Source organism: Amborella trichopoda, chromosome 2 (assembly GCF_054954075.1).
Source record: "Amborella trichopoda isolate Santa Cruz 75 chromosome 2, AtrichopodaSantaCruz75HAP2 v2.0, whole genome shotgun sequence".
Classification (NCBI taxonomy): Eukaryota; Viridiplantae; Streptophyta; class Magnoliopsida; order Amborellales; family Amborellaceae; genus Amborella; species Amborella trichopoda.
In genome coordinates this window covers 66,566,458-66,590,749 of record NC_142337.1, presented here as the reverse complement: position 1 = coordinate 66,590,749, position 24,292 = coordinate 66,566,458, and the positions used below count along the sequence as shown (strand labels likewise).

The following is a 24,292-nucleotide window of genomic DNA, read 5'->3' as shown; positions in this document are numbered from 1 at the left end:
TGAAAAATATTTTAATTAATCATTTTTTACATTGAAATGCATGAATGTGAAAAAACAATTGAACCTCAGAAATAGTGCATCTTGCAATACATTATCTAGACCGTCTATTTTTAAGATTTTCATATATTTATAGATCTACTTGATTTGAACTATTTTTGGAGTTTAAATTTTTTTAATTAGAAATGAAAATAGATTTTTAGATAATCCTAAGAATTTTTTACACCAAAATTACATGTTATGATAAAATTTGGAGGAGTGCCTTAATTGGATCGTTAAATATCGCAACCTTATGCAAACCACACCATTCAAATTTTCTAACGAATGATAATTGTAGTATATTGAAATATTCAATTTTGGAGATTCCGCCGCGTTGAGTTTAGCTATAGGAAAGTATATAAAAGATCATTTACCTTTGGTACAACATGGTCATAATTAATCTTGACCATTGGATGTGAATTTCGGTGGTTGTATTTATTTCATTGACCAAATTCAAAGTTCAAAAGAAATTTTCTCGAACTTTGTGATACACCCAAGCTATAAGATTTCATATCAAACGGTTGTAAGTAATTGTGACCTTTGTGTACCAAAGGTAAATAGTCTCATTGTATACAATCCCTTTAACTATTCAGCCTCTATTGAATTACATTTCGCCCTTTAACTATTGAAAAAAAAAAAAAAAAGATGACTTATGTATACCAAAGGTAAATGGTCTCATTGTATACAATCCCTTTAACTATTCTGACTCTATCAAATTATATTTCGCCATTTAACTATTGAAAAAAAACAACAGACGAAGTTTCTATAGGGCCTAGGCTTTATGATAACAAAATAAAGCCTCACCTCAAATCCTCGTCTAAAAAGTACTTTCAGCAATCAAAAATTCCATAATGGATCCAAATAAGTTTTCAACACCGATTATAAAATTTGAAAATAAAAAAATGGTATGGTTCTTTTGGATCGATTAACACTTAATTTTAGGGTGAAATAAACAGTCTCGATAATTTATTACAATATACACAATTTTTAGAGCTTAAAATCCTAATTTTTTATAACTAATATGTTCAAGCCGAGATGATCAATGTAAAGGTTTTCCAATACTTAAATTATTATTTTTGATGAATTATTAGGTGAGGCTTTATTTGTTTTGATATACAGCCCAACCAAAACAATTTCTTTTCCAAAAAAAAAAAAAAAAGCTGTGCATAGTACGTCATATACAGATGTCATTTTGTCATCCTCAGGAATAAAACGTGGAGATGAACTATACTTTAACTCTTGGTTAGTATACAAGGGATTGAAGTTTCAAAATTTCAAATGCGTGCCAATTGTACTCGGTATTGGTTTGCATAAGGTTAAACCTTTAAAGTTTAAACAATTAAAGTAAGGCGCACCTCCAAATTTTATGGTAAGATATATTTTTGGTGTCAAAGTTTTTTGAATAGCGCAAAATTATATTTTTATCTCTAATAACAAAATTTTAAACTTAAAAAATGGTTCAAATCAAACATGTCTATAAATAAATAAAAATCTTGAAAATGGATGGTCCAAATAATTTGTCTCAAAGTGGATTATTTTTTAGACAGAAATCTTTCTTTTCTTCATTTTCATACATTTGATGTCTGAGGTGATCAAATTAGATGTTTTTTCAACATCAAAAAATCCTTTTTCAAGAGATTTTTGATGTGCACCTTACATGTGCGCTTTAGATGTAAACATCATATAAACTTTCCTTTACTAGAAATATTAAATGTGGGAGATTTCCAACGCATTGAGTTTATTTTGGCTCAATTAAATTTTAAGAGATTTATCCTCTCTGGTCGATGTAACCAACTTACATCAAAACTTCAATTTCCTCCTCTATCGAAATACCTTCCTCCTCATAACTGTGATCAAAATAAAGTCTCCTCAAAATCAAAATATAAATGATCTTCAGCACGGAGGTCACACCTATATTTAATAATGAAGTTTGGGTTCGAAATAGCGCTTAATGATCAACATTTCGAAGGGACCATACAGTCAAAAAGGGAAAATTTTGAGCTTTTCTAAATTTCGATTGGCCATTTGCTTCAACAACAAACCCAAAGACGCTCTAACCATGTTTGGCGATTAAGTACCTTCGACTTGGGAAATTCAATATTGCAATTGGATGTGACAATCTCACCGAGGGTATGATCTTTGATAGAGCATAATAGCCGACCAAAATTCATATAATCGATTCCAAATAATTGAAAAAAAAACGATGACGATGATGATATCAATATGAATTGGGTGTGACAAGATACCCCCAAGGTACACTTAAACCTAGTGAAAATTTTTGAAGTCTTTGCAAGCTATAATATATTAATAGAAGTCCCAAGAATCAGACATCCTTTTGATTTAGTATCTACTTTGACTTGGCTTGGGTTAGGTTAGGTTTCAATTAGAAATGAAGGGCATGAAAATTGATGGAGATGTCAAAAAAAAAAAGGTGGTCTTCACTTAATCGTGGTAAAAAATTGTCATTATCAGTTGATCACAATCAAAACAAGTACTCGGCTAAGCGTCGTGAGTTTCGAATGGCAGCAGAAACAATGGAAGATATGTGGAAAGCATATAGCAACACACAAAAAGAAAAAACTTAACTGGGGTTTCTGGTTTCTCTATAGATAGTTTTTTTGAGGGCTCAACTGCAATGAAAAAGTTTGGCCAACAAAATGAAAAGATTTTGAACCTAACTCAAACCTCAGCAATGGTGCAGCTAGCAGCAAGCATTCACATAAATTGAGCACACAAAATGCTCCAAGTCTCTCATTGTCAAATACCTAACCAGGGGATTCTAAGACTTGAAATTCAGATTCACCATCAATATCAAAATGAAATTGCATTTCAGCTCAAAATTCCTATTCTAAATTTTTAATCAGTTTGGGGGAAGGGAAAGTATGGTAGCTGACGAGAACGGTTCGGACCCAAAAACACTGAAGGGCAAGGCCGGGCTCGATCCATCCTATATGAATATTAAAGAACATAATTAATACATGTAGTATATACTTAAAAGAATTTGAGCCATGACAAGTCTAGTGCAGGCCAAGCTTTAGAAAGTTAGTTCATACCGAGCCCAGTCCAGGTCTAGCTCGCGGACTATAATGTGTGGCCTAACTCATACATTAAAAGAAATTTTAAAAACATCACTTGTATAGAATTATTACCACGCTGATTAGGGAAGTAGGAACCCCCAAATTGGGAACTCTCCTGGATGGAAGTAGGAACCCCCAAATTGGGAACTCTCCAGGATAATGTACTTAACTAGCTAGAAATACAATCAGTGTGAATATGAGTCATAATACGAGCAAAAACAATAAAGTATTTTACATGCTTCGTTCTAAAAGGGCATCATCGACAGGCATGGCAAACTAAAATCTACAGTATCGATGAGAGTATCACAGATTTTGGGATAAAAAAGGCATCTTTCTAACCATCTATAATATTGTACGCCGAAGCTCCAAAAATCTGATGGGACTGATATTTGGCAAATAAAAAGTAAGAAAAATAAAGCAGGAAATAAATAATGCAAAAAGAACATCAATATTTTACATGGTTTACTCCAAAAGGCTATATACATGTAAATAACAAGCTGAAATCTACTATACCAATGAAAGTTACATCAAAGAGTTTAAGATACCAAAAGTATCTTACTAGCCATCAGCAATACCCAGTCGAACAACTTTTGGAACTCCTCCCGACCAACATCACTAGTCAATCTTCATTTTCGTTACTTCTGGCTACTATTAATGAATACACCATATAAAAATGTGTGAGCAATGAGAAATCTCTAAAAAGATACCACCTAAAATCTCCAAGAAAATTGCATCTATACAAGAAACGAATATACCTCTCCATGCAAGACAAGCAAACCGTTTAGCTTACTTCTTTTTCTAGAGGCTCCTCCTTCTATGTGTAGGAGTCCCTTACCTCTCTCTGATGGAAGTTCATCTTTCCCATAGTATCCCAAATAGGGCATACTTATTCATTTCTCCCTAGTTCTATATATCAAGTTATGACAAATATAAATCCTTATCCTATTAGGAAATATTTATATTTCTTCAATAATTTAATTTCTTTAAGAACAAGAGATTTCACATCCTACAAAATATGAATCCCAATAAATAAGGAAACTCGTCAATATCAAATATCAATATAAATCTCAATAATATTGGATTTCCTTATGAAGGTGATTTGGATATCACTACATCCAACAGACAATAACCAGTCGAGCCACTCTTGGAATCACTCTCTCGCATGTCATCATCTGTTGCTCTTCTTTCTCTTTACTTTTGGCTACTATCACTAAAGTAACCAAATGATATGTTAGAGCAACAAGAAATTGATTCTCTTTTTATAAATGGGAGATCATCAAATATCTCAATGAGAACCGCTTCTTTATAAAAAAATAAATCTCTCTTTCTACATGAAGCATAGATATACAATTTCTCTCACTAGACTCACTTCTCTCTCTAGAGATGCCTATTTCTCTATATAAGAGCCTTTGTTTCAACTAGAAAGGAATTCTATAAATGCCACAGATTTCGAACTTTGAACAATATAACCAAGAGTCCTAATCTAATGGGATTTTTATTTTCATTACCCAATCCTAATCCTACTTATTGTAGGGATTTCTGTGGTGTGATATATTTGCTTATCACCTTCGCTAACAAGAACAATTTCAAGCAATGTAGTATGATTGCTGCTAAAACATATGATGTTGGTATTGGACCTCCTATAGTGTATGATATTGTATAATGTGTTATTGGATGAACTATATAATTCTAGCCTAAATGTTTTGGTAATATTTAAGAGATTCTATATTATAAGACTATTTACCTTCGGTTCAAGGAGGTTACAATAACCTATAGCCTTTAGATATGAACTCTAAAATTAAGATCCGTCACCAAATTTTTTTAAAAAAATTGAAACTTTGAGACTATTCAATAGAGCAAATGCAACCAATTTCACATCGGGCGGTCAAGATTAATTGTTTGACCTTCATGTACCAAATACAAATAATCTTATTACATTTTTTTTTAACATTTAAATATAAAATACCGAAGAAATAACTAGACTTTATCAAACTCCAACTATTTCGGCCCTAAAAATGTCAAATGTTGGACAATTTTGATTTTATTATTATTATTATTATTTTCTTTCCAGCGCCTTGACAAAGGAGCATTGTCCATGTTTACGCAGAGTATCAAAACTTGCTAATCCGGTGGAATTTGCATGATATGGAGTTTCCCCTGAATGGGGTCTCCCTCCAATTTTGTGGATGGATTTAGTGTAACTTGCCAAAATGTTGAAAAAAGCTGGGAATCATGGCCTATTTTTGCAATGAAAGGTTTGATGCCATTGTGGTTTATTTAGCTTGAGAATATTGATCTATATTTGGAGTCGCAGGTTTAATGGAGTTGTGGTTTATTTAGGTAGGGCATCTTGGTTTGTAGCTTTATATTATATATTTACAAAGTCACGGGTTCTTAAATGTATTAACTTGTTTTATCCAAATATGCGGTTCCAATACATAGCCTTCACTTGGATGAAATAACCTAAAATATAATGAAATGTGAGATTTAACATCATTTAGGGCCCAAATGTCATTATGTGATTATCAAATAGGGAAAATTGAATGGTTGCATTTATTTAATTGACCAAGCTCAAAGTTCAAAAAAAAAAATTGAGCTGTACTCCTCATCTTCCCTGGTGCCTGAGCCCCGCAGCAGGGCCGCCCCTTACTCAGACTTGGACCAGGTAAATGATGAGCTACACATTGCACTTGATTTTGTTTGTTATGGTGCAGTTCAAAGAGGCAAAGCCTTATTGTGAGAGCTGAGAATAAAACATGGAATTTTGTCTAAAATTAAAGAAATGGGTATGGTAGGTTTGTTTGGGATAGTTATAATAAATGCGACCATGGAATTTTTTCAAAAAATAATAATAAAGAAATGAGTAAAATAATTGCTTATGCTTTTAATCCAATTATACTTTATGGCGATGTTTAAAAAAACGAATTGGTGAGGAGGAATGTTCAGCTACCAATCCCATGTTATAGCGCTACACTAATATGTATCAAAGATTTTTCCAAACAACGATTTAATGCATGGTAAATATACCATAGGGAAATATGTCATAACCCTTTAAAAAATCGTTAAAGGAGTCTAAACATCTCAATTAGCGCTAGAGGGTTTAATTTTTTATTTTTCAGTTCACACTACCACCTCCTTAAAAATATATATTTAGATGCTTATATTGCACATTTTCATGGTTGGGAACCTTAAATAAGCATAGGAATTTTGGTGATTGAACCCCATCTGAAAGGTCCCAACCAAATACTAGGAGTATCATTGCTTGTCCAAGGAGGGTCAAGTTATTTAAATATTTTTTTTAATTCAAAGTCCACAACCCTAAAAAGGGTAGCTTTTTTTAATTTTTTTGTAGATGTACTCAAGTGAAATAAAAACTATAAAGTGAATTAATACTTTAAAAATTAATTGAGATATTTTGACTCCTCTAATGATTTTATAAGAGGTTTTGACGCCATAGATGATTTTAACTTATACTATTTAAAACAAAAAACATCATATTTATGTTTATGTAATCTACGTGCTTATGGTTTGAGGTGAACTATGCTTTGGAGATATATACAATAAAAGCATCTACTTTGGGTGCAGAAGGTGACAATCACTCTCAACCATTGGATGTAAAATTAAACATAAAGGAATGTGCCTCTACTCAAATTTAATTTTCTTTAAACATTATGACACAAATAGCTACTTGATTTCATGATTTTGAGCCAAGAACAATTGTAAACTCTTTACGCCCTTAATAAACACAATATTTAGTGTAATATATAATGGAAAAAGTTTATATAAGGTTGTAACTTTATATTATAGAAGTAAAATGTATCTCAAAAATCCAATAATTTGAAAAACCTTCAAATTGATCATCTCGATCGATAGATATATATAAAAAAATAATTTCAAGTTAAAATAGTGCATATTGTAATAAGTTATCTGGACTTTTTATTTTATAGATTTTCAAGTGTTTATAGATATACTCAATCTACGTTATATTAGAATTTTAAATTTCATAAGTAAAGTTGAATATAGATTTTAAAACCATTAAAAAGTTTTCAATACTAAAACGATATCTTCTCTTACAATTTACAGATACACCTTACTTGAACAATACAAGGTGAGCACATTATACAAACCTCATTTATACATAATATACAAAGGAGCACCCTACAGCTACCTTAAATGGGGGTAATCATAGTATCATACCAGCTTACGCGATGGGCATAATATAATATGTACTATAAAACATACAAACTGCCAACGCCATCCATCTCGTTGGTAAATGGTGGAGATAAGCAGTTGTTTATCGTCCATTACCGTAGCACCTGTTGATCTTCACCATTATTCTAGCTGGGTGGATGGCCTAGGTCCTGTGTACCTCTTTGCACTATGTATAGTGCGCACGTGCTCACTGTTTAGAAAAAAGTAAGTTTGGTATACCATACACAAAGGGCAATGCATACATCTCCATCTTTTTTTAGCCATTTTTCTTGAAAAATCCAAGTTACCATGGATAGTTAGTATCCGAAATCAATAATGACTTTGGGTTTTCATTGACTAAGGATATTAAAAATCTGAAGTTCTACTTTCGATTTTCAATCTTCAGAGTGAGGTTAAAATAAAGAAATTATAAATAAAATAGATACACGTGTTTATAGATGTGTCAAAATTTAATAGAGATTCTTTGGGGTCATACTTACATGGGTCTAGGATTTTGGTGAATGGGTTTATTGATAAATTTTCTAAAAACTTGTGTCAAAATTTAATGGTGATCTTTTGGCGTCCTACTCACATAGGTCTGGAAGGGTCTCATAGTATTATTACTCATATAAAAAATAGGAGAAAAATTTCAACCCAACAAAACGCTGACGACCGTAAAAAAAAATGTTGGCCAACAAAGAAATAAAGAAATATTAAAACTTTAGATATTAAAGATCTTATACTTGTTTTTGAAGCTCAAGGTAAACTTTGGAACTTCAAAATCCAACTATTTTTTTAATAGCAATCTAATCCTATACTTTATGTATAACGTTAACTTTGAACCTTCAAAATCCCTTAATGTTGCTAGAGGAATGATTTCGGACCCCGAATGTCAATTGTTAAATGTATAATAAAGAGTCACCAAGACTTCTTTCCTAGACCTAAACTTTAGACCTTCAAGGTAAAAAACAAGTGTAATTTGATAAAATATGTATACAAAAAAAAGAATATAAGCAAAAAAAATATAGAACTCTTTTGAGGGATATAAGAGAATCCTAGGGGATGTGTATGTGAATTCTTTTTATTTTATTTTGGCCTCGTGGGAAAGTATAGAATCAGATTATTTACCTTTTATATAAGGTGGTCACATTAATCTTGACCATTGGATGTGAAATTGGGTGGTTGCAATTATTCTATTGACCAAGCTCAAATTTCAAACGAAGTTTCTCAAACTTTATGACACATCCAAGCTATCAAATTTCACATCAAATGATTGTAAGGAATTGTGACCACCTTGAATCAAAGGTAAATAGTCTCATTGTATATAATCCCATTGTAATTTCTCCCATAAAACTCATTTTTTTAGAGCAAACGGATTATTCATGTGCCCCATGACCTTAAAGGTATGAAGTGGGATTGTTTTGAAAAAAACCAAAAGCCAAGAGATATTCTACTCCCTCGGTAATAGAATGTCCGTTTACTCCCTCGGGTCAAATCCCACTGAGAATTAATGTTATGAGGGTAAAATACTAAAGTATACTATGCTCCCTCATTAGCATAGTTTTTTCAATTGGAAATTTTGATAACCACCTTAGAATCATTAGTAGATAACTATTCTTACAAAAAATAAAAATAAAATTCTGAAATTTGAGTTTTCTAAAACTTAGATCTACCCTCTAAAAATTGAACGGTTTCTATTCAATTTTAAGACATTATTGGGTGCAATTAATAAATTTTTTTATTGAGGTTAATCTATGTGTTAAATGGGTTATAATCCCAAAATGTGGGGTCCTAAAAGTGGGATTTTACCTAGGGGTCGTTTGGATACAAGGAAATATATTGTCCATGAAATATATTACTGGCGTAATATATTATTGCATAATACATTGCTTGCAAATGGATTATCATTGTTTGGGTAGTATTTGATGCAATTTGGGAAATACATTGCTCCTATTTAGCTATATCGGGAAGAAATATGACAAATGCGTTACCAACATTTATTAACAGTTGCTTATAAACTATCATTTCTTTTTTTTTGGTTACAAAATTCAACCTAAATTTGAAATTAAAGTATCATCACACCTCTCTAAAAAGATTTTCTAATAATAACATCATCACCATTCTACATAGAGAGATAAAAGACAGGGTGAGCCTCACGAAATAGATACCAAACAGCTCGATTCATTAAAAAGAAACAATTTTATCACAAATACATTCACAATTTTTTCATGCATTCGTAATTGCAAGTAATATCTGAAACCCTGATAAAAGACATGGAGAGTCTAGAATATCCGTAGAATGATACCGAAAAGAAGGCTGGGTAGAGAGAGAAGCATGAAGATTAACAAAAGCATACCTGAGCTTCAAGGGCTTGAAAGGGGTAGAAGGCTGTGTAGAGAGCGAAGTATGATGATTAACGAGAGCATACCTGAGCTTCAAGGGCTAGAAGGGTGGGTAGAAAGAGAAGTATGAAGATTAACGAGAGCATACCTAAGCTTCAACAAGGCTTGAAATGGGTAGAGAGTGAGTGCGGGATTGGGTGGGAAGTACTTGGGGTTGCAGAGAAATAAAGAAGAGGCGGTTTGGCTTGAGTAGAGTAGAGAGTGAGAGGAAAATGGGTTTTGTGAGTTTTGAAGAGAGACGTACGAAACATTTTCCACAAATTAGACGCGTGCGAAACATTTCACATATTAGCCATCAAACGGGTAATAGATTTTTCACTTCTCCCACGTGTAATCAATTTCATGAATTTTGGAGAAATCTTGTGTAATATCACCTATTATATTTTCATTTTTTTACCGTTCAAATGTACCTTAAAAATAAAAATATCATACTTTCTTGTAATTTATTTTTATGTAATAGATTCCATGATATCCAATTGGACCCTAGGAAATAAATGTACAACATACTTCCAAGAGAGTAGAATATCTATTTCGCCATACTCGAACGGAGAGAAAAATGTAATAACGGATTTCTCTTTTCCACACTCCGTTATGTCGCCCGTTTTCTCGTTCCCAGGCGAATTGATACCGATTTGGTTACCCACATGTTCACTGGGCGACTTGCTTGATTAGGGTCTGCATTTCATTTGTAAGCCGTAGAGAAGAGAGACTCTCCACTGCAGCTTCTCTAAACCCTAAGTCCTAAGACAGGAGAGAGAATTTAGAGAAAGAATGCTCGAGGCTTCATCCATGGCGACGGAGGCCATTGAATCCGTGCAATGCTTTGGAAGAAAGAAAACAGCGGTTGCAGTGACTTACTGCAAAAGGGGCCGAGGTCTGATCAAGATCAATGGCTGCCCCATAGAGCTTATGAGTTCTGATATCCTGCGTTATAAGGCCTATGAACCTATCCTGGTTCTCGGTCGCCATCGATTTGCTGGTGTTGATATGAGGATTAGGGTTAAGGGGGGAGGTCAAACTTCTCGCATCTATGCGATTAGGCAGAGCATTGCTAAAGCTCTGGTTGCTTTTTATCAGAAGTACGTTGATGAGCAATCAAAGAAGGAGATCAAAGATCTATTGGTCAGGTATGATCGAACCCTGCTTGTTGCTGATCCTCGTCGCTGTGAGCCAAAGAAGTTTGGAGGTCGTGGTGCTCGTGCTCGTTTCCAGAAGTCTTATCGTTAAAGAGAGAAAGGGAAGAGAGAATGCGAGGCTATGTTTTTTGGTTTGTGTTATCTCGCATAGTTCATTTTGTTTTCAGATGAATGTTTATGGATTTGGTTGCAAACTTATTCTATTTCTTTCCAGAGTTTTGGACTGCTTGGCTAAGAATGTAGTTGATTTAAGTGATATGTCTTTAATTCTAAGAAAATTTGAATGGTCATGTCCTGATTCTGAGTTAAGGTTCTTCCGATTTCTACCTTTGTTTCAAGAAGTTGTTCTCTGGTGTTTTTCTGCTTGAAATAACCATATGTCGGCATTGAATTGCTTTAGTTTCTTTTCTCTTTGGAGAATAGACATAATTTTCCAAGGTTCAATTTTTTTGGCATGGGTGCTTGTGGATTGATACATATAGTTTCAAATAAATTTGATACCTTGCAAGTTTTGTTAATCCATGAACAGATTGTATTTGATTTAATGAGATGGATACAGCATACCAGTAGAGATTACTTTTTTTATGCTTGCTGAAGTTTTTTAATTGATGACTCCATGTCCCTGTTTTTTGTGTTTTAGATGTTTCAATGCAGAGTTTGCTTTTCATAAAATATCATCCATAAAACTGTGTCGTGGAAATTGATAACCACAAAAAATAAAAAAAATAAAAAAAAGAAGAAAAAAAAAAACGTTGTCATATTTAAGATCTGTTGTCCTTATGTTTCCAAAATCTTTAATTGATAGAAATCTAAATTTGGAAGCTTAATGTCTCTCTAGGCGAATCTGTGCACTTATGGCGCCATTTTCAGGGCGCACTTTTTCTTTTAATTACTCTAGTTCTGATGCATTATTTATCAAAAACATAGCCTTTGTTATTTATCATAAAACAGGCTGCTTTTGATTCATCATATTTTTGTCATACTCATCCAAATTTGGATTTTGCTGATCTGTTGTGGTTTTCATCTCCTTATCTACCTCTGACAACTTCATCTAGGCAGAGTTTGGGTTATTATACCCTTGTCTATTTATTGGAAGTATCCTGCCAATTTGTTCCTTCGTTTGGACAAAATTTCATTGGCATTTTGTAAGCTGATTGCATTAGCTGAAAACATTTGATCTTGCTGTCATCTGTTCAATTGTGCTTCTGGTTTTTTTATTATTATTGTTGTTTTGGAAGTAACAATGCTCTAGGGACAAAAAAGAAGAAGAAATCCTAACAAAATGTTATAAGCAGTGTTCGCAAAATCGAACCGGAACGGTTAACCGGACATGGGACCGGAAGCGATTTAACCGGTCTAATCGATAAACCGGCCGATTCAACCGCTCTAATCAAGCAAGTCCCGAACGATCAAAAAAGTGTTGAAAAAAATAAAAAAGATATAAAAAAAATCTACTAAAATATGAAAAGCATATAAAGAATGTGATTAAAACAAAACACACTCAAATGAAGTTGAAAATTATTGAAAGAAATGGATTTTAACGAATCGATTTGTGCCAAGGGGTATTTTTAAAATTTTCTGAAAAAGATGGGAAAATATAAAAGTGAGTATCAATGACCACAAGTTTTTTTAATCTTTACCATAATGTAAATAATATTAAAATAGCGTTAAAAAATCGACTTGACCAACTCTTTTTTTAAAAGAAAATGAAAAAAAATTAAGTTATATACAATATAGACCATTCTTTTTGTAAATGGCACATTGGTTAATAGATCTAATAGGCAATTAAATAGTATATGGTGTATTGGTTAGTGGGTTTAATAACAAATTATTTCTTTATAAGAACTTTCAAGTTCGATTCATTTGGGCAAGTAAATTTTTTGAACTTCTTACCAATGTAATGAATTCTTAGAATTGTTAAAATGAACCACATCAATGTTTGAAAAGAAAGCCGCTGATGGAGGGATTCAAACCGTTGTTCGTATAAAGTATAGTCGCCAGCGCTAACCAATACGCCATTCTAAAATATTTGATATAAATGTGAAGTAGTATTCTATTTAAACTTTAAGAAATCAGTTGATCCCCAAAACCGGAACCGGCCACTGGCCGGTTCCAATCTAACCGGTCGGCTAGCGGTTAGATCAGCCGAACACTGGTTGTAAGACATCTGTTTCTCTGGCAAAAGATATGTTGGGTGACATCACTTGTAAAGGAAGTTTTCCTCGCTGATAAGGATAGTGAACAACTTCAAGTAATGTAAGTTGGTTATTGCTCAAGTGGCTCCCATGTTGAGGTCCTCTTGAAGCATCATTCTATTGAGTTTAACAGTTTAAGAGCTAGAACCATCTGTGGTTGTAGTCTACTAGCTATTTCTGGATCAGCTACTGGGTTTAAATATGCTAGGGAAATCAGATCATTGTGGCAATGTATTATAAGAACAATTGTGAGCCCTGCTAATTTAGCGAGAAAAAGCAAAGAAGAATTGTTCATAATAAGTAGGTAGAGATACAGAGAGGTTACCTAACATTTGGGAGGCTACTAATTTGGGTGTTTTTTGTTCTCATCAAAAAATTCAAAGGTAAACAATAAGTGGCTCTTGATTTGTTGGATGATTGGATTTTTTTTTTGAAATTGTTAACGTTTCGAACATTGGAAATTTATGAAAATTAATTCATTGACTAGAGCATTTGGAGAGGTATCATTCCTTATATCTCTTATCAATACATTGTCAAATATGGTCAGAACTTAAAAAGTTTGTCTTGGCTGCAAGAAAAAGTTATACATCCTTTTCGATTCTGTTCCTTTTTTTTTCTATTTCCTTACATTTAATATGGTTGCCTAGCTTGTGTAGTGATAAACTGGTGCCATATTTGGTGCAAATGCATGGTTGTTATCTTGTATATCATTATGGACCTCTCTTATGATCCAGATTCCGTTACCTATTGGATAACTTCTTATTGATATCCTTTTTCGTCTTACTTCCTTTTTTAATGCTCTTTAGATATGTTTTTACCAAAAGAACTCCTCAATGTTTTAATCATGCATCTTTAGTCAGGAGATATTTGCCACAGGAAACAATCTTTTATCTTCCTTGTACTTAATAGTTGTGCGACCTTTTTTATATGGAAAAGGTTAAATAAGGCCATGGCTTTATGGAAAAAACTGAAGCCTCACCTTAGAACCAGTTGAAAATTGTAGTGCTTTGATGTCGGAAAACCTTCGAATCTATATTTTGACCTTGATCAATATAGTTGTGAAAAAAAAAATAGGAGTTCAAGCCCTAAAATGACATATATTGTAACATACTATCTAGACCGTCCATTTTCAAGATTTCTTAGATCCATAAGATCTATACCACTTTTTGAGCTACAAATTTCACAATTGACACGGTTTCTATGAGTCCATGTAGAAATGAGTCACCTCTTAAAAATCTATTTTTGAGATGTATTTTTGGACCTAATTTTTAAGGACATGTAATCTCTACCATGGAGATCATGAATGTGGAAAAATAAATAAATTTTGAAAATTAAAAACCATAATTCTATTAAGAAAACATATGGACCGTAAGTTTCAATTGTTTTTAGATGGACCATCTATTTGCGTCCATCTTTAAGATGGATGCTTTATACCTCGGGGACCCTCCGGGACCGCAAATGTAGAAATGTGGTACCCGCCGCATGAAACAATATTCCTTTCATAATTAGTGGTGGAAAACAGACTTTCCAGCTATCTTAGGGATTTCCCATGCCCAAAGTGTTTTCGGACAAGATTTCGAGGAGAAGCTTTACTTCTTTTTTTTTTCCCCACAAGGCCTAGGCCTTATAGAAACTGCATCCTTTTTATATATCTTGAAGCATTTCTTCAACTAATGTTTTCATGGAAAGTTCTCACTGCTGAGTAGTATCTCTTGATGGAATTCTTAAGTCATAAAATCTAACTGATAAGATGACATGAGAGAAATATCAAGTGTGTGCATTACATGCTATCTTATATGATGAAAGAAGGTCAATGGGTTCTAATAATCTATGTGTTTCGATCAAATAAGGCTCTTGGGTGAGGATTTTAACTTATCACTGAGCGAAAATATCAGTAATGGAAGACTGGTGGCACAATTTAGTGGCTTCTAGAAGTCTTAATAAAGAAGAAAAATTATTACGTTAGCCATGGTGGCTGTTTCTTTGTGTTGTGCAATGAACTCAACACAATTGTAACTACTATGTATGTTATCCAAGTTGTGTCATTTGTCCTGTGTGGGTGAATATGTTATTATTATTTTTTGTTTGTGTACTGGTTTATTTGAAGAAGCCTTGTTGTTTGTTGGTAACCCTCTTTGTATCCTCTAAGTCAGGGTGGTCAGGGTTCTTTGGTGGTTGTATCCTCAGTCATTGCCTGTTATTTCACATTTCATGATAATTATATCGAGTGTGGTACTCCATTCCTTTTGTGGTTCACACAATCTGTTTTTCAGTGCAGCAGAACAATGCTGATTCTTTGCTCCCTATTCCCTTCATAAAAAGTCTTAAACTAAGAAGGAGATGGCATAAAAAATGGTTTGTATCCTCCAAGTCAGGGTGATCAGGGTTCTATGGTGGTTGTATACTCTGTCATTGCCTGTTGTTTCACATTTCATGATCATCATATCAAGTGTGGTACTCCATTCCTTTTGTGGTTCACACTATCTTTTTTTCCGTGCAGCAGAACAATGCTGATTCTCTGCTCCCTATTCCCTTCATAAAAAGTCTCAAACTAAGAAGGAGATGGCATAAAAAATGGTTTGCTATGGGAGGCTGGCTATGCCATATATTTAGCTACATTCCATGACGTCTCATGCTTTTAGACTCCCTGGAAACTGTCCTATTTGTTATTGGGTATGTTTATTGTAATAAAATTTGAAAAATTTGTCTGACAAAAGGCAAAATTTAATGCTGCCATTACTTCATTATTTGACAAGCATGTGTCTAATCATATTTGGAAAGTGCAATGCCAATTATCAATCACATCTTAAATAGTTGGATGGTGCTATTTTGTACTTGCATGTCTGTGTATTTGTTAGTGCTTAACTCCGGATATTGATGCTTCTGAACTAGCACCAATTAATGGCCCTCATCCATCCTTCTTGACTTCTGGTTTTGTAAAGTGTAGCTTGATGGTAATTGGTGTGTCTGATGCATTTGGAGAATTTTGTCAATCTCACGCATTAGGTTTTGGCATCTGGCATTCATCCCATGAATTGGTTATAGGTTTATGATCACTGTCTAGTTTTCATGATTATGGTGCAAAATTTTACAAATTCAGTGCTGAAGTGTAGGCATTGAAGCAGATTTTTCTGCAATACGCTTTATATTCTGTGAATACTTCAGACATTTGGGTAATCCTCGACTATCTCAAGGGATCTCTTTTTATTTCCAGTGCTGTTGAGTAGTATTATTTTCACTTGCTCCTAGGTTGAATGTAAGTTGTTGAGTCAGATATGCTCCTGGGCATGTGTTAGCTAGGCTAGGTTTTGTCAGCGCCACCCTGCCCTCTGTCCCCCTGCCAAATCTGAGAAAAAGAATAAGTGTAATTTAGACTGATCACATGCATAGATGCTTAATGCATGGTTGTGGGTCATGTGCAATCTTAAAGAATACATTTAACATTCATTTGACTCAAATGAAGAAAATATAGAACAGTTCAAGAAGCTATTATCTCAAGAAATAGGCTAGAAGTTCCATGAGAGCAAAGTTTATATAAAACTCTTTCCTTTTTTTTTTGAAGAAATGTTAACTTTCTAACTCTCTATGCTTTTACCACCATCTATTTTTAAAGCTACCTATGTAACTCACTTTACGTTCTTTCTATGATTCTATACCCTTTAGCCTTGACTATATGAATTAGGTGATTGGAATTTGGCTCGGAACTGTGCAGGGCCCGAGCCCAAGTCAGCTTGTTTAGCTTAGATGAGTCTATATGGGACTCGAGTCTATGAAATCTAATACAATAACCTTGAGAAGTGGTGGGGACACAGTTGTTTCCTGAGGTTTTGACCATAGGACCCGGCTCCCTGCCAGGTCAAAGCAACTCAGACATGTCGAAGTTGACTAGTTTTCATTCGCTGCTAGGAGTGATTATTTGTGGATGCTACCATGTAGGATAATTTGGTGTCTTGCTGAACAATATATCTAAACTGTGACACACACATGCACATGTCTATGCTTTGCTACAATGCAAACATCAACAGTGCTTTGCTGCAATATTGACATCAAGTGTGCTTTGCTACAATGTTGAGATAGCAAACTACATTGTGGGGGGACAGAGAGAGGGAGAGGGAATTAGAATTGGATTCACGCCATGTTTGTTGGGCCTCACTCTCTCACCATCCAACACATTGACTGTGATGGCCCTTCAAACTGAATTTTTCACCTGCTCGCCGCATACTTTCTCATCTTGAAGCAAAGAAACATGTTGCTAATATATGCTTTGATGACTGATACTTCATAGGGGAATGGCTGTTTAACTGCAATATGAAGATGTTCTTGTGAATGAGCAGAAAATGGCACAAGGCTGTTTTTAGATTGATTGAAATTTTGCAATACTACATAGAATGTTTTGCAGAAGCCAAGATTTTTGGGAAAACAGAACCTCAGTTAATCATTCCACCATACTATTCTAGTAGACAAATTTTTTACAGTCTCTATCTGAAAGACTACCACGAGATCTTCTAGTGAATTCTCCTGCTAGAGCTAAGCCCTTGTGCAGCCAAACGCCTTTATGTGAAATTCCCAATTTCTTCTGGACCTCTCATCTTTCTTTTGACCACAAATCACGTCATTTGTATCATTGACAAAGTCTTACACTTTATATCTATGGTCATGAGGATTTGAGCATGGGCATCAGACGTTAGGGTTTGTTGGACTCTTGCAACGCATGTCTCCTAAAGTTCAAATCATACTGCTGAACTACCTATTAAAAGATATGTATAATGATTTTCCAGTGAGCACAGAAAAATGCTCACTTTGCTTGTTTGGGTCCACCTTTGAGTCGAAGCATATGGGGACTACATTTATGGTTCTACCATAATACATGCCACAACTTTCAGTGAGACTTGTTTCAATTGTAAGGAAGCATGTGCCCTATATAAGCCATATGGGAAAGAACACACCACTTGGTTGTTAGCCGTTCCATTGAACTCTGATGTATAGGCGACACCGCTTGATTGAATCTCATATTTTTTGGAACATAATGGGATCTTGTCAGACAATCGACGATCCTGAAGGGATCCAATCGGACAATTGAGATTTCATTGGTGTACACATTTCCTGTCACGAGTTGCATCGTATACTACTTTTCTATAGTGCTAATGCCATGCATACTAGGACTTTCAATGATACATCACGGGTTTATATCGCTCATTATGCATACGTGAGGGGCTTAAACATAGGTTAGAGCGATTCGAAATGGACTGCATGAAGCCTAAATAGAATTAGAACATGTTATTCACGTTATAAGCTTTCTGTATAGGTATATTCACGGGATAATCTCAAGTTTCTGCAAAACTTAGCAGGTAAACTGAGTGGAGTTTAATTTGTTTATCATCTTAAAAGGGTTGCTTGTCTCTAAGCAGTCTATGCTTGTAGGGAACACAGGGGCTTGCATTTCACCATAGGAATTCCAACACAGTGTCGGTTTTATTTTTCGAACACCAGCTGATGGAGCTAAATTGACCTCTCCGATAGAGATATCAATGCAAGGGGTGCTGTCACTGCATGCTAGATGAATGGCTTGTGATGTAAAAGTCCCTGAAATTCGATTGAAACCGACATTGGCAACCGACACTGCATCCGTCTGGTTATGGCACACTCTCTTGTCACAGTAGAATTGATCAATCGTGATTGGAACTTTCACATTCGTAACTTGTATATCTGAGAAGAAAACACTCTCAACCGAGCCAAGCCCACCCTGAACAAATAGAACATGTGATTAGGGATTACATAGGACCAATTATCATAGACCCGGCCAAGTTGACTTAGACCTGGCCAAGTTACTCGGATTCAACACCTTGCCAAGCTGAGTTCCTAGGGACAAACTCAAAAATCTAAAACAATCATAAGATTTGTATTTTCTATTATACCAATGAATAAAATTTATACTGTACATATGTTGACAGAGAGGTTTTGGCGCCTTTAAGATGATTTGTCTATTTTTCTATTGTCTCCTTGTGTTGTTAGTCATAAATCAAAATTGTCCAACTTCCATCTCTTATATAATGTTCTCCATCTTTTATAGATCTTTAATGCTTTTTGTAATTTCTATTGCTTTTAACAGAATTTTTAGCAATTTTCAAATAGTAAGTTTTGTATTTTTTAGCACTTTTTGCGCTGGACAAGTCCACTCTGACTCGCCTGAGTTACTCAGCTTGGGTGGGGGACCGGCTCCTGTGCCCGAGCCAAGTTTTTCCACATTGTAGAGTCTCTTCTCAAAGAGGTAAATGTAGCTATACGGTACAACATGGGTCCATGTGTTCCTAGTGAAAATGAGACAACTGTATGTTTGATGTTTTTGTGGTGTATATATCATACGCCTGTGGTTTATGGTATATCTTTCAGAGAGAGATGCGCCTTACCTGCCAAGTTTTGATCCGAGCTCCATAAGCAGTGTCTTGAAGGGTAATGTTTTGGACCGTGATGTTGGAAACACAGGCCAAGCTGTTATCTTTACCCAATGCACCTATGCTGCTTTACGAAATGAACCCCATTTAGTATTGGCTCTTTCACTATAAAAAAAAGTTTATAGAAGGTTGCAAACTTATACAAATAAGGTACACGTCAAAAACCCAGTAAAAAAGAATCTTATGATGTTTGAAAACTTTTTTAATTGATCATCCGATCTTGAGATATATAGATATAAATCATGTCACAATTTTTAAAAAAATTTATTTTGGATTTTGTGTCTAAACAATAACAGATTTTCAACCACCCATTTTATATATAATGGTCAATGATGATTGTGCCTAAACAATTACACATTTCTTAGTAAAAAAATTGAAGCTGAATTCATTGTGAAGCCCAAACTTTGTCTATAGAGTGATGAAGGTTTTAGGCCTCTACCTAATGCCATGGCCAGGACCGCATTGGACATCATGAATGCAAACGTTTGAACACCCAGTTTGAATTGATATGCAATCATCTCCTGCACATCACCAAAAAACACTTATTATAATCTTTTGTGAGGTTGGATATCCCATCTTAGGGTACTGGAGCTAGTTGACATATGTTAGACTTCCCTTGGTAAGATATAATAATAATTAAATATTCTTTAGAAAACTAGAATAAATAAAATACATACTTATGACTCATTGCTCTTTTAATTAATGGGAAGCCTTTGTATGTGGCGCTACCAAGTGTAAAAAATATACAAATATAAAATATATACGTGGACTATTGGAATAGCTTTAGTCGTAATGTCATGCCTAACCCTCTTTTATTTTTAATGCTTATATATGTGTGTGTTCATGCGCACATGTAAAAATATCCTTCCAAGCGGGTTCATATTGGTGAACTTTTTATTCGAAATATTTTTCTTATTTTTATGTGAAATTTATTAAAGTACCAGATTAATGATTTAGTATTCTACCCATATTTTTTTTATTTAATTTAAAAAATGCCCATAAAAATAGGACACGAGCTTGAGTTGGAATGGTTACAAATGGGTTAATTGTTAAATAGGTCATCTCCTATGTGTATTTTGATGAATTATCCTATTTTTATTGGGTGTAGCCCTATGAGAAATGGGGATGCCCTAAAATTTCTCGACAAAATGATTTGTAAAAAATAAAAAACAAAAATAAAATATTCTAAACCATCCGATCAAGATTGGGCATGCGTCAAAATGATTTGATTTGTAGAATAAAAAATTAAAATAAAATATTTTGAGATGTTTATCGATATCGGACACTCAAATGAACTGGTGATATTATGGCTAGTGCAATCTGGATGGGGTGGGAGTAGCAATCACGTGTCTTACATGTGATTTCGTAGAAGAGGTTTCAATGTGGGAACTTACCACAGGCGATAGAAGAATATTCCACTTCAACATCTTGAGAATTTTGCAGATGGATTCCATCGGTATTGGGGCTGTTCCCTGGTGATGAAACAGTGAGGTTGGTTACCAACACCCCACCACAATTATCAAATTTTAGATGGATCGATGGACTGTTTTCGATTGTGATGTCGCCGATGCTTAAGTTGAAACTCTCGTAGAATCTCACTGCCTGAATTTGCATTTCATCTACTGTAAGTATTCTGAGTTCATTTCAACAGGCCAAACCTTTACTTAAATGTTAGAACTTACTGTGGGCTTCATTTTCGGATTGTTTGTCGAGTTCCCGACGGACTGCATGAATAGAAGAATTAAATTGAATGAGATAAAAATTGGTAAAGTCCAAATAAATTTTGGAATTAAAAAATAGTTATATTTTAAGACTTATTTTTTAAGTGTTGTCTTTCTGTGAGGTTTAAAAAATCCAAGTGTTTTGCTTAACATTACATGGAATAGTGAATCATATATCCCACGGTTTTTGCAATATTTGCATGTTGCAGCAATGGAAAACGTATTTAACTCTAGAACTCCAAACCAATAAGAATTTCAACTCCAAATTGGCATAGGTATGGTACAGCGTTCACATGATATGGACGTTTGAAGGGTTTCAAGGGTGCGAAAAACACCTTTCAACGGTTCATGCTGTTGAAATTTAATTTTGTTTTTATTTTTTATTTTTAATTTAATACTTATTTGCACCTGAAATTTGGGACATAAATATAAATTTCCACCAAATATAAATAATTTAAAATGATACTCTTAAACCTTTTGATGGTATTTTGGTCAGTTATTTTATTAAAAATATTTTTTATTATTTTTAGTTGCTGTGACTTGTAAAAAAGAATCTACTCCTTAAATTTCAGGTAAATTTTTTTTTAAAAAAAAAAAAAAATATAGAAAATAAAATACAAAATTGAATTTGAACGGTAAGATTTTGGTGTGGTTCAATTTGAACCGTAGGAAGGATGCCTTTGCACCCTTCCGCCATCCACATGGTATGGTGTGGATGATGGGTTTCCATTGGCATAATGGAAGTGGATTTTAGGTACCATAGATTTTGTTATCTGAGATAGATAGGCTTTTTTATGTCCCTAAAAGTAGGAAATGCCAAGAGTTAATAGGAAATAGGCAGTGTGTTCTATGCTCACTAGGAGACTGCAGATCGTGCTCCCTAATGAGCATCTCCTAACCCAATGGACGATGAACGGTCCCGATCGGTGGGCTAATTTCGAGCGTCCAGTGTTGGATGGCGGCTGCCCACTAGGGAGCATACCATATCGTTTCTCCTAATGAGCACAATGAATTTTGCATTATTTAAAAGCCTAGGTTGGGCTTTAGACTCACTAGGGTCCCAAGCCCAGGTCAGAAATCAACTTGCCGAGTCGGACCGCTTGAGTCAGCTGAACCTCCCGGGCTTGTACTCGCCTGAGTCACCATTTCTTAAAACACTGGAATTTTACCTGGAAACTTAACATGCATAAAAAGGAGAAAGCTGAAAAGCAATATGGTAGACCTGGTTAGATTGGAATAGTGGTACATCCCACCAAGCTGAACCTTGGCCATCAATGGACCCAGTTCCTGTCACTTTGAAGTTTTGAAGAAACTTGAAGTTGATCCAAGTGAACAATCCCGACTCGGGCCAGTCATCCAAATTCGAAGGCGCAACAATTGTTCCATCGATCTGTTTCCATAAATCCGGTTTGTGTCAAATCGAGTGTAATTAATTATTTTGCTGAACTAAACAAAGCATTTTTTACGATCTTCAAGTTCAAATCCATTATGTCTACCTCTAAGAAGAAGCCTAAAGAGCGTGTTTATGCAATATAATGCATCAAGCTTTGTAACCTCATCAAAATTAGTAATGAAAATAATAACAAATATTAATACAAACCTTAAGTACAAGTCCAGGCTCACATGGCCCTCGAAATGTTAATGGCCCGATAAGAAACCGGAATTCCGATGGCACCTCAAATATTGCAGACTCAACTTTACAAGCAGCAGCCCATGTTGCTAGGAATGCCTAAAAACAACACAACCTTATCATGTTACAATTGTGAAGAACTAATAAAGAGATTGAACACTATAAGACTATTTCTCGCTAATACAAAAAGGTCACATTCACCCCTAGATCTAAAATTTAACAATTCGAGGTGTGTCATAAAGTTTAAAGAGCTTTTTAATTCTTTGATCGCAGCCAATGGCACGTCCCTAAGGGCCCAATCTTTGTAACTTCCTTGTGCCAAAGACAAATAGTGTTGTAATACATTTTTCGTGTAACAAAATATGAAAGAATACTTCAGTAGAAATTCTAATGGGAATAACCATGAACTTTCATTGGTGATTTGCAAGTGTACAACTGTGCATATTCTTAAAAACTAAATAATTATTTTTAGCAGAGAGAGAGAGAGAGAGAGAGAGAGAGAGAGAGTTCTCACAACCTTGGAATCATCAGATGTTCCATCGCCCATGGCTCCAAAAGATAGAACATCCAAGATGGTGATGTTATATGGGTTGTAAAGTCCATAATCAGCATTAATTGAAGGATTAGGACGAGACACATGATTCCCATCGTTATGCACTCTGTGATTGTAATGACTATGGGATTTCAATTCCCAAATATGAACATTTCTCGGATCGACAAGCCTTAGAAGGAGTAGAAAAATGAAGAAGTTCAAAATAAAGTGATAAATCCTAGCTGAGAATAAAGTAAACCTTAGTAGAGACATTCTTTGAAGTTTTAGAGAGAGAGATATTCTGGAATGATTTTATGGTTGAGGAGGAGATAGAGTTGCAGAGAATATATATAAGTTGCAGTCGAGGACTCGAGTGTCTTGGAGAAAAAGGAAAGAGAATTGGTGCCCACAGCTATGGAGTTCATCCCACATTTTGAGGATATTCTGACCAAACGTGAGCAAATTGTTTAGCTTTTGCAGCCATTTTGAGTTTAGAAGTGGAGGATGCTACATTTTTCAAGATTTCCTGGCTAAAAAGTGAGCAAATTGCTTTAGCTTTTCCTGCTGGTTTGAGTTTGAGCAAGTGGAGGCCATGAATGTGGCCATGGTTTTGGTGGTCCTTCATAGGCCGATAGAGGGAAGTAGTAAGGTTGAGGGGAGAAAGAGAAATATCAGCTTTCCAAGATATGGGGTGTAGTAAAGACAAGAGCCCCAAAATTTGACTGTTTTCTCTCTCCTTGATTTAAAATCTTTGACATTGCCCTACCCTTGAGGAAAATGTTCCGATAGGGCTGCAGTTCTATTAAAATAAGTAAACCATCACCTCAAAACTCATAAAAAAGACTGTAGTTTTGGTGTCGGAAAGTCATTAAATCAATCATCTGTCATTATGGTTATAGAAAAAAGTGGACATTTCAAGC

At 34.6% G+C, this 24,292-nt stretch overlaps 2 protein-coding genes and 1 long non-coding RNA gene across 4 annotated transcripts; 2 read left to right on the top strand and 1 right to left on the bottom strand.

Moving 5' to 3' along the window:
- The first annotated feature begins 10,376 nt into the window (after window positions 1–10,376).
- On the top strand, window positions 10,377–11,151 carry LOC18430207 (small ribosomal subunit protein uS9). Its single transcript, XM_011623584.3, has one exon. It carries the CDS (start codon window positions 10,478–10,480, stop codon window positions 10,931–10,933), a length of 456 nt encoding a protein of 151 aa, XP_011621886.1. The 5' UTR covers window positions 10,377–10,477; the 3' UTR covers window positions 10,934–11,151.
- Window positions 11,152–15,302: 4,151 nt separating this feature from the next.
- On the top strand, window positions 15,303–15,848 carry LOC148783444 (uncharacterized). The gene is made up of 2 exons (XR_016050268.1): window positions 15,303–15,392; window positions 15,538–15,848. It is a non-coding gene; the product is annotated as an uncharacterized LOC148783444 (long non-coding RNA).
- Window positions 15,849–18,301: 2,453 nt separating this feature from the next.
- Window positions 18,302–23,943, bottom strand: LOC18430208 (polygalacturonase At1g48100). 2 transcript variants are annotated; one of them, XM_020664754.2, is made up of 8 exons: window positions 23,358–23,943; window positions 22,811–22,939; window positions 22,433–22,600; window positions 21,172–21,213; window positions 20,884–21,091; window positions 19,929–20,010; window positions 19,445–19,553; window positions 18,302–18,780 (listed from the first exon to the last, which is right to left on the bottom strand). In XM_020664754.2, the coding sequence occupies exons 1-8, from the start codon at window positions 23,643–23,645 to the stop codon at window positions 18,379–18,381; spliced, it is 1,428 nt and encodes a 475-aa protein (XP_020520413.1). In that variant the 5' UTR covers window positions 23,646–23,943; the 3' UTR covers window positions 18,302–18,378. The 2 variants fall into 2 exon arrangements, with proteins under 2 accessions (XP_020520413.1, XP_088715738.1); XM_088859612.1 differs by having other exon boundaries at window positions 22,264–22,600; window positions 23,358–23,692.
- Window positions 23,944–24,292: the final 349 nt, after the last annotated feature.